The sequence below is a fragment of the Sander lucioperca genome, chromosome 7, assembly GCF_008315115.2.
Source record: "Sander lucioperca isolate FBNREF2018 chromosome 7, SLUC_FBN_1.2, whole genome shotgun sequence".
In the NCBI taxonomy this organism is placed as follows: domain Eukaryota; kingdom Metazoa; phylum Chordata; class Actinopteri; order Perciformes; family Percidae; genus Sander; species Sander lucioperca.
Window position 1 is genome coordinate 32,056,544 of NC_050179.1, and position 10,858 is coordinate 32,067,401.

General features: G+C 42.0%; 1 protein-coding gene across 2 annotated transcripts in view; it reads right to left on the bottom strand.

The window, feature by feature from the left end:
• Positions 1–415: 415 nt before the first annotated feature.
• The window catches only part of nlrx1 (NLR family member X1), a 45,537-nt gene continuing 35,094 nt past the window's right edge, over positions 416–10,858 (bottom strand). For both annotated transcript variants that reach the window (XM_031277345.2, XM_031277344.2), the window contains exons 8-12: positions 10,515–10,610; positions 9,238–9,324; positions 6,294–6,545; positions 4,352–4,556; positions 416–2,811 (exon numbers count right to left, since the gene is read on the bottom strand). In XM_031277345.2, the coding sequence (XP_031133205.1) occupies positions 2,674–2,811; positions 4,352–4,556; positions 6,294–6,545; positions 9,238–9,324; positions 10,515–10,610 (778 nt within the window). In that variant the 3' untranslated portion in view covers positions 416–2,673. The remainder of the gene's footprint in view (positions 2,812–4,351; positions 4,557–6,293; positions 6,546–9,237; positions 9,325–10,514; positions 10,611–10,858) is intronic.

Consider the following 10,858-nt stretch of genomic DNA (forward strand, 5'->3'; position numbering starts at 1 on the left):
TTGAACCTGCGACCCTCCTGTTCCCACCAAGAGGAGGTAGGCAGTAGCTGGGGAGGTGCCATTTCACCTCCTGGCACTGCTGCAAAGTCCTTGAGCAAGGCACTGAACCAAATGGCAGTCACATCACTCAAACTAAAAAAAAAAAAAACTTCCCCAAGATGGATCAATAAAGTACACCTTCAAGTAAAAAAAACTCCAACTACACATTTAATGCCAGGATTTGGTACTTGTTGCTATGGATACAATACAGTCGGTACCAAAATAAGTATGGAGGTTGAACACTCATTACTACAACCAACACACATTACCAAACTACAGCACCCCTGTTGGTGTTGAAATAAGGCTGTTGAAAATATCAGAGAAAAACAAATCTGTTGGCAGCAGAGAAAAACAACAAAGACAGATTACACTTAAATGCAAACACAGTACAATAAATCTGCTGGAATAAATAGTCCCAAAACATTATAGTGTACACTTTGTTGGCCGTAAAATAGTCTTGCTTTGATAGTCGCCAGACCCTCCTTCAGTACGCTTTGGAGGAGGGTCTGGCTACTCCACATAGCATTCGGGGATGGGAGGAAAACGGAAGGAAAGAGAAAATACATGCATCCGGCGGAATTCCCTGCAGCACCGGAGCAATCCCGGAAGTGGAACGCGAAGGATATAGACTAGCCGTAAAAGTACATGTCAAAAGGTATTAATATGGTTTTGCATAGATGTCAATCAATCAATCAACATTTATTTTTATAGCGCTTTACAGCCACCAGCAGGAATCCAAAGTGATTTACAACAAGAACCAAGAATGAAACAAAACATAACATACAATTAAAAGAATAAAACACAGAATACAACATCAGAAAAGGTTGCATGATGTGGCTGCATGTGGCTCCAAATAAAATGACAGCCATAAATATGGAAGATATTAGGGAGGCACCAATCACATTTTCCTATTTTATATGTTAGGGCTGTCAAAATGAACGTGAAAATAACGAATTAGCAAATTCCTTTTAAAGGCACTCATTTTTTGGTTAACGCACGGGAAATCAGGACGCGATGCAGTAACCTTGTGGACAGTGTCGCCAACTTGGCGAGTTTCTCGTTAGATTTGGCGACTTTTCAGACCCTCTTAGCGACTTATAAATATATTTCTATTGTAATTCATTCCCATGCTGCATGCATCCACGGCTCGTCTTGTGCAGCAGCACTGCACAGAGTAGGGGATGGAAGGTGTGTGTGTGTGTGTGTGTGTGTGTATACAGTGTTTCATTTAGGATTTTTTTTAGCAGTGGGGGCAGGTCTGTCCGAACAACAACCCAATTCTAATTGGACAACGTTTAATCAGAATTAGGACTGTATTTAAACTTCACTGTAGCTTATTCTGGTTTCCAACTTTGCCCCAGGTGTGTCTGTTAAAACATGGACGGAGACAACTTCTCTCTTTTGATGCTTTATTAAGATCAAGCAACAGTAGAAACATGGGCGGGGGTAGCTTTGGTATGGTGTTGTGTGTGTGTGTGTGTGTGTGTGTGTGTGTGTGGTTCTACAAAGAAATAAATAACATTGTAAAGGCTACCATACACAATGCATAGGAATTATATATAGCAAATAACAATAAACCCACTATTAATTACATTATCTTAATGCAGTGTAACTACTTCAGCATGTAAATAATGCACCTAAAATACAAATGTGAGCAAGGGCGTTCGCTATTATATCGAATCAACAGCCACGTGCAATTTAGCTAGCAGGTGAAGAATACAAACAACGAAAATCACCAGTTAATTTAAATTTGCAAGAACTATAGACTAATACAATAACAGGCTTAAATGAACTGACAACATAAGTTATACGACTTTCAGTTCTCAAGGACGCACACACGCAATCTCAACTATCCTCCGTACAGCGGCAGTCTATTTTTTTTCTCTTTCTCTCCCTTTTCCGCCAAGTGGCGCGCGTGCCCGCTCGCGGTGTAAAGCGCGTCTGCGCTGTTCTCCGACATGCACTTTAACAATCACTGCTGATAGACGGCCTTTTGTGCAGTCCTATTTCTGTGGCCGCCACAAAAAAATCAACATAGAGGAAACACTGGTGTGTGTGTGTTTTTTTCTGAATAAAAAAAAAGGGTTTTTGAATGGCAAGTTGAGATCCAAAGCCCTTCCAGATGGTTCTCTCCACCAGACTAAAGTTATCTGCATGAACTGTTGATGTGAACGGAGTTACCACCGGAGTACGTCCAGTCTCAAATAGCTCGAGCATTAAAAACTTAAAAATAAATCCCTTTTACAGTACATTTTGAACAGATCAAAAATGTGCGAATGATTTGCTAATAATCGCGAGTTAACAATCATACGATTAATTGCAATGAAATATTTGAATCGATTGACAGCCCTAATATATACAGTATTTGCAATAACTGGTTAAAACCTGCGAGTGTCCTGACTGAATCAGGGTTACATTATGTATGTAAAACAAAGTCAGGGATGTCTTTAAGCTGCTTTGTAAATATTGAATGAAGTCTTCTCTGTTACAATAATGAAAATGTACCTCCTGGACCTCCAGTTTAGACTAGCTGCAGATGTTTCTCCTGTGTGGACACACTCAGATTTAAACCTGATATGCTGCTGAAAACATACTTCCCTTTCACCTCTTGGTGTTTATTGGTTAATTGCGGTTTCATGTGGATGGAGGTAGAGTGTCCTTCTCAAGCATGTGTAGAGTCTGCCGGACACCCTTCTCCACCCTGCGGAAGTGCAGCCTTTTCCAGAAGCTCTGCTGCTGCCGACGGCCCCACTCCAGATCCTGGAGGAAAACCTGCACATAGGGAGACTGGGTGACTGACACACACCTAACAACACAAACGTTATTCTTATATGTCACATACAATGGACAGTACAATGTAGTGAAATTCAATTAGTGGATTCTAATCCATCCTAAGCATTAAGAGCAGTAGACAGCTACATTTACAGCGCCCGGAAAGTAACTCAGGGTTCAGTGTCTTGCTCAGGGACACTTTGACATGTGGCCGGAGGAGGCCAGGCTCTAACTGCCAATCTAGTGGTTGAGAGCCAACCCTATCTACACTCTCAGCCACATGCCATCTCAATGGACCTCATGTAGGAATATTTTTGTATTCACACTTTTTTCTTTTTAATTAACGATTAATGGAATGTATGCTTTACCATTGTGTAAGAGTCGAGTTTTTTATGCTGGCTAAATACTCAATTCTGATTGGTTGCAGGGTGTCCATTAAAAAGTGACACAGGATACTTACTAACAAGTTCAGTGCTTTGTCCCGAGAACACTACAGGATGGCGCAAGAGCTGCAAAGATGAATGGATTAGTGTCAACTGTTAAATTAATTGCCAACTAGGGCTGAACGATTAATTGCATTTGCAATAATATCGCGATATGTTAAAACGCGATTTCCTAGTTGCAAAGGCTGTGATTTGGTCACGTGACTCGCGAGAGCAAATCAGTCTGCACTCCGCAGAGAAAGCATCAACTTGGCACGCTAACGCTACACCGTACCTTGAGCAGATTTCTATTATTCAAACAACTCTGAGTTGTAGTTTAAAACTTGTACAGCCATTTTAATAAAATGAAGGGTTTTATTCGGGCTCGAGTCCATACATGCAGTTAATGAATACAGACACACAGAACTGAAGGCTCGGTTAGCAACGATTAGCTCTGATTAGCGGTTAGCTCCAGTTAGCTAGCTCGGTTATAAAGATATGGAGTGGAAGAGACTGCCGCGGAGAGGGGTAACAACCAGAATCTGATAAATGACATTCGGGGAGCTTTCACAGCAGCGTAGCTGCGTTGTTTCAACGGTTTTATTAGTACAGTTAATCACACGGCAAGACCACCAGCAGCATGCTACTACTAACGTAACGATAGCCTCTCTGAGCAAGTGCAACGTTGACGCTATCATGCATGCAACTTCATGTGGGGGAGGGGCTGGAGGCAGCTCCTTTGTGTGCGCTGTAAAAAAATACACCGTTGTATATATTTTTTTTAACTTATTTAACTGTCAAGTAACAGTGTTTAAAAAGTGCAATCAATTAAATAATCTAAATACTACTAAGGGTGGTAAAGCCACATATTTGTTTTTAACTAGTCATAACTGCTTGCAGTTCTAGTTGACTTTGAAACTTGCTAGCATAGCGTTAGCTTTCTGGCTCGTAGCTGTCTGAGCTAAGGGGTTCTCTGAGCTGAGCGGATTATATAAATATCTCATGGATGAAATAATGGACACCTTGTCGGGCATTAACCCTTACTTATGTTCCTCAGTTTTGGACTTTCCTCTTTCTGTCATCCTGAGGTTTTTCCCTAATTTCACTGCATAGTGTACCTGAAGCTGCTGCTTGACACGCTGGCGGTCCCAGGACGAGGCATTCTCTCGTATCACATCGAGGATGGGGTGCCAGTTCTCGGAGATGTCTGAGCCTTCAGTGACTGAAGCCAGGACCTTGACCCTCAGACCGCTCTGGGTCTTGGGAACACCTCTAACATATAGGGTCTGTTTCCCCACATCACTGAGAGGGTTCAGATACAAGCTACACAAAGACACAAGACACTACATCAACACACACTGTAAGTGTTAAGTGTATTATTTACATTGCAATATAAATGAAAACATAACTTAATTTATTAATATCAGGGAACATCCCTGCCACACTCGCAGTGAAGTCGTCACAAAACACAAAAGGAACATTTTTCTCTGCTACCAACATTGCCATCTTGAGTTCAGCTTGCCTCACGTTTTCTGCCTCTGTCTGTCCTTTCGTGATGAAGAATGAAATCGCCTGTGTGCCCTTATGTGCCTCTTCTGCGCAATGGTGCTGCTGTGTTTTAATGTGCTGGGTAATGTCATTTTTCCCGCCGTGTGCTACATTAAAATCAATGCGACACACCTTATAAAAAGCGTGGAGGTTGACGATAAGACCAGGTAAGATGCATGTAAACTGTTGTGCCCAACACTGTTGAAATTTACAGCTATATTTCCATTTCTTTGCGGGAACACTGCCTTCACCTGCCATTTTTATCGGCTCGCTTTCGGGTCTGAACTTTCTGCAAAGCTTGCGCAGAGATCAACTGCACAACTGGGTTATAGGTTGCCAGATTGAGGTAACAAACAGGTTGAAAATTGTATATGGTGTGTGTGAATAGGATGCGTTTCATACAAGATCTGTCAACATTAGACAAACATATTGGTCCGATTATTTATAAAGGAGTTTGGGCCATGCAAATTACGGGAGTTTCCCGGGAGAAATAACAAACCGGGAGGGGTCCGGGAGACAGGGCTAAAAAAACGGGAGAAACCCGGGAAAAACAGGAGTGTTAACAGGTATGCCCCGGACCCTGGTCCAGACCAAATGGCCGAAATTTGGTCTGACCAAAAGAGGTAGTCTCAGTCCGGATCAAGCTGAACCTTGGTCCGGTTAGTTTCTAGTGTGAAAGCATTTTTTGGATGGTTTGGACTTTTGGACCAAATACAGGAAGCTCTGGCAGGCTATCATCGTGGTATAAGACCGGGGAAGCTCCTTTAAGGAATAGCTCAGTGATTACTGTACATGCCAGCGCTCAGTCGGCTATCGGAGCAGAGAATAAATTAGCAGTTAAGTGGTAGTAAATGTACAGTGTAGGTTTCAGTTTGTCTCTGAATAAATGCTGCAGCTCTTCAAACCCCAAGTTAAGTTCCCGTGTCTTGCTTCTCAACAACGCAACAAAACAAAAAGCCGTGGCAGCACGGGGAGAGCAGCGGTCAGCTGGAAAAACTCTGACACACAGAGAGGATACGAGAGGACGGGAATGCCAGTCTACAAACTAATCAATTACAACTGTCGGGAGACGCGGCTCACATATGTGATGACGACAGGACATACTTTTGTCATGTATAGTTATTTAGTTAGCTTGCATAACTGCAGTGTGAAACCAAAACTAACCGGATCAAAAGCAAAAACATGAACCTTGGTCCAGACCTTGATTCAGACTTCCAGGTGTGAAAGCCCCCCTATTAAGCACTTTTATGATTTAGGGCCAAAGTACATCTCTGATCTGTGTCTGTGTTATGAAGCCTGCAGACTTTGGCTTGTCTTGGACTGCTGTGCTTACTGTTTCAGCAAATATGATGAGCATTTAGTTTCTACACTACACATCACATTAAAAGCTTTGAGGGGGACAGACCGTTGCATTTCTGTGTCCGTCTGTGTAAATATGCATATATTGTTTATGTATGTACAGCATATATGATGCGAGTATACAAGCTGTGGATGTAGTGAAGAGCTGCTTACTGCACAGTGTGAATGCTGGGGTGTTCCCTGCAGGCGTCCACTAGAGTCAGAGCAGCGTTGTCTCCGATGTTGTTGTAGGCCACGTTGAGCTCCTGGAGCCCCATGTGCTGCTGGAGCCTCTCAGCCAGCTTCAAGGCACCCTGGTCCCCCAGCCCAGTGTGCATCAGGGACAGGTGTGTTAGGGACTGGTTCTCTGGCAAAACCTCCAGCAGGGTGCAGCCTCCAGACTCCAGCAGAGGGTTGTCACACAGTCTGAAGAACACATTGGATCAGTGAGACATTTGAGGGGTTGGTAATGTTAAAAAACTAGCCAGATTTGAAAGTAGCATCTCCTCTGTGCTCTGTCTAACCCCTCCCCCGACCCACACACAGACGTGCAGAGCCGCGGGAAAATATTTTCGGCAGGGGGTGCTGGGGTGCTGGTGGGGGTCCACGGTCCACGTAGAGTCTAAAGATACTATGTTACACAGGCTCTGTATTCTGCAGACCACTCTACCTCTGTCTCCTTTTAAAAACTCACTCGCCCCTCCCCTCCATGAAGTACAGCTGAGCTGACGGTGCTTACAAACTATATCCCAACATAGGGCCTACTGCACAGCGAACTCCTAAATATCAATGTGAATGTGTGCATATAAACTAAAATGTTATTTATATAGTGCGACCAATGTAAATTATATATTATTAGCAATACATGCATGATGCATAATCAAAATGTCTGTTAAAACAAGGAACTTGACGCACCAGGATTGGTTGTCTAGATGACAATATATGTTTATTTTAAAACAACCACAAGTAGATTAAGTGTTCATAAACCGCATAACAGCCAGAAAAAGGCCTAAGTGCCACAAAGTAACAGACTATGCAAAATCTTTCTTTTCCAACAGTATGTGACAAATTCTAAAAAGTTACAGACTATTTGTTTCTTTATAATAGGCATACATAAATCACAATCATACTAGGCTAAATATAGGCTACCATTTGGGCCTGCACGGCAGCAGGAAAAAGACGCAGAGATGTAAGACACTGTGTCTCTACCGTACGATGATTTCAGTACACCAAACGTAGATTTGCGCTCTGGAATTCGGCTGATAAACTCTGCCATGAGACCCTGAATATCCAGATCATCCAAAATGAGACACTTCACCGGAGAAAAAGTACCGGCGCGCTGTAACAGCTCAGCGGGCTCTCTCTGTCACTTTTTGGACGTTTTCTGTGTTGGACACTGTGTGGAAACTGGGGGGCTGGGGACTCGTGGATAAACGTTTTGGGAGAATAGCTGTTGTTGCATCTCCATACTGTATGAGCGCATTGGGAGTGCAGGACCACCCCCTATCCTCCCCTCCACTCAGAAGGTAAAAGGTGTTTATTTCTCCCCAAACACACACTCCCATCAGGCGGGAAGCGCCGCCGTTAACTCTTGCCTTCCATTAAGACCGGTTATTACTGCCATATTCACCCTGTCAGGTCTTGGTGCTGCTGATTTGCATGACTACATGAACAGAAGCATTGTGTGGAAGCGTCACTGTACGTTCAGAAACTTATAAAAGTCGCTGTGGTCTCCGCACAGAGCTACATGTGAGCAGGCAGATCAAGATTCAAAATGCTTTATTATTCCTACAACAGGGAAAATTCACACTGTTGCTACAGCAAGGGATAGGGGGAAAGTACAAGAAACTCTAAAGATAAACAAACAATACATAAATATAAGTAAAGAGAATAGTAAAATGTATTTACATTTTAATTTTTTTTTCATCGCAGTTATAAAATATCGCCACCAGGGGGTGCTGCAGCACCTCCAGTACCTTCACTTCCTGCGCCTATGCAGATGTGCACGAGCACCGCTGCTACAGAGCAGAGCTTCAGTCTCTTTTCTTTTCCTTCTTTTAGCTGGGTGGGCAGTTGCCATTAAGCGCGGCAGTGGCAAATTTGCTAGTTTCTCCTCCATTCTTTAGCAGACTTGCAGTAACTCCGGGGGGATGATGCGCTTTGAGCTCAGGCTCATACATGGGAGGGGTAGAGTATGCACAGCGGGGCATGGAGGCATTTCATTGGTTCTTTCCAAGCGGAACATGAGGCAGTGATTTGTGGGGGTTTTTACAGGATCACAGCAGCTACATATGACAGATCTTTTTCAGATCCCAGAAGTTATTTACTGCCTTTCGGGGTGCAAAGACCATTTCAAAAAATATATATAAAAAAGTGTATATTGGAAATAGTTATTAACCCTGTCTTTATATATGAATGAATGAATTGTTAAGATTTTTGTGATCCCTTATTCTGTACATTATTTTTATATATTGTACTAATGTTTCATCTGAGGGGTTCCCTGTCCTGGATACTTATGAATATACACATATATTATCAGGACCATTACCCATTGTGTCCGGTTGATTGTGCACCTTTATATATGTATGCACTGATGCATGGTGTATGAACCTTTTGAGGCCCTGATCTTTTTGGTGTTGACTTTCACCATAAATGCAACCTGCTAATTATGGGATTTTCTGACTGCAGGCCTGTAGCCTCCTTGTATAGGGAGACATGTAATGAATTAATTGCACTCTTGAGAGATACATTTTACTATTGTTGTATAACACAACGTGATGAAATGATTGCACATTTAATTCTTGAGTTGTAGTGTTTATTATGGATTTTTTTTCTATTCATCTTTTGATGTAAATTTTACCTGCACTATTTAAGAACATGTCTATCTATGAATGCATTTAGGCGTTTGGCATTCATTATACAGCATTCCAAATCCATTTTATACAGAATTTCTATGGGATGGTTTATTATTGTTGTATTTCTTTAGGGGGCTGCTAAAAAAAAATCCTAAAGGAAACACTGTATTCCAAATTAAAAGACAGCAGTACAGTACAAATAAATGGTTCCTTTGGACACAGGCTAAACAAACATAAAGACATGAATAAAAGTTTAGTCTTACTTTAGGGATTTAATAGAGCTCTTGGGGTCTAGTAGCAGATCTCTCAGGAGGATGCAGGACTCAGGACCCAGGCTGTTAAACTGCAGACTGAGGACAACAGAGACAGGCAGACACAACAATCATAACACACACAGCATACACATGCATGACAAACATGGGAGTCATCCAAAGTCAACAAAAATGCATTTATAAAGACTCTCTACTCTTTACTTATTACTCCTTAAAAAACTAATATTACTTTACTTATTACTTAGTATCAAAAGTAATTAGTTACGTTACTCGTTATATTACTATATTACTTTCGCGGCCCACTGATCTAGATATTTAGCCGTATCCGTATTGAGCAAGAGAGAGGCCGAGGGTGGCTGGGCTGCAGCAGGGAGGATCTGGTCATCAGCAGCGAGCCTTCAGAACCTGATCTGCCAAGAGCTAACACCGACTGGTGGGGCCTTTGCTCAAACAACAGACAGAAGCTTAATCATTCTGCTGCAATCATGGTCAGCGTAAGCAGTTTCTGACATTATTTTACTGGATACTCTAGCTAGCGACAGCTCTCACGGGGCTTTGTGCATTTCTACATGTTAACTTAGACAGAGGTGTGCTGGAGACCTTCAACATCCCGAAGATAAACGGGCTCAATGCGGAACAGAGAGAGACCACAGAGGGAAAAACGGCGTGTGGAGCAATGTTTACATTTTACTCTGTGAATTAAGGATTTATTTTGACAGTGGAAAGACTTAACTTCCTATCATTCTCAGACACATCTAATGCTCTTAGATCAACTACTTTATGACTTTCAGAAATAAAACAGAGCATGCATTGTAGTAGCTGATAAGGACAGATAATCTACTTCATAATAATGATACTGCCACAAATGTCTTAAACTTAACAGAATAGTGTTAGAATACAATCTCTGACACAAGTGGGTGTTTTTAGGAAGGCTAAATTTACTTAGAACCAGATGGGTCAATTCAGAGTCTGATAGCAGCTGTTCACAAGTTAAAATCTGAATTACAGTACCTGTTCACTACTATTCACTCAGCAGCAGGACCCAATCTAGTGTGAATGCCAGCAGTTTGCAGCTTGTACCATGACAGGTTTGCATCTGGATTCTGATATTTGTATTCACTTAGCAATGGTTCAACAATCACTGCTAACTTCTTAGTAGTAGAACATGAACATATCACCATCATGCACAAAACACGGATTTCCTTTCAGAGGTCTTCCTTTGTTATTGATTGCAAACCACAACAGAAGTATTAATGATTTAGTCTCACTTGAGGTTATGTGTGTGTCTGAAGGCCGGCCACAGCATCTGAAGCATTTCATGAGTCAGGAGACAGGAGGACAGGTCCAGCTCTTCAAGGTGATAACTACAGGAAGACACCAGAACACATTTAAAAAACAATCTACTATTAATTATTTGCATTTCATATAGAGATACACTAACCAACTCAACCAATTTTGCTATAATGTCTGCAAAACAATTTAAAACTGTTCTCATGTTAATGGCTGTACATGGCTGCTTCAGGGTAATATTTTCAAGACCTCCATACCCAGACATTCTGCAAGCGTGCCAATACTTGTTTTACCTACCCACACAGCACAGAAATACAACAGA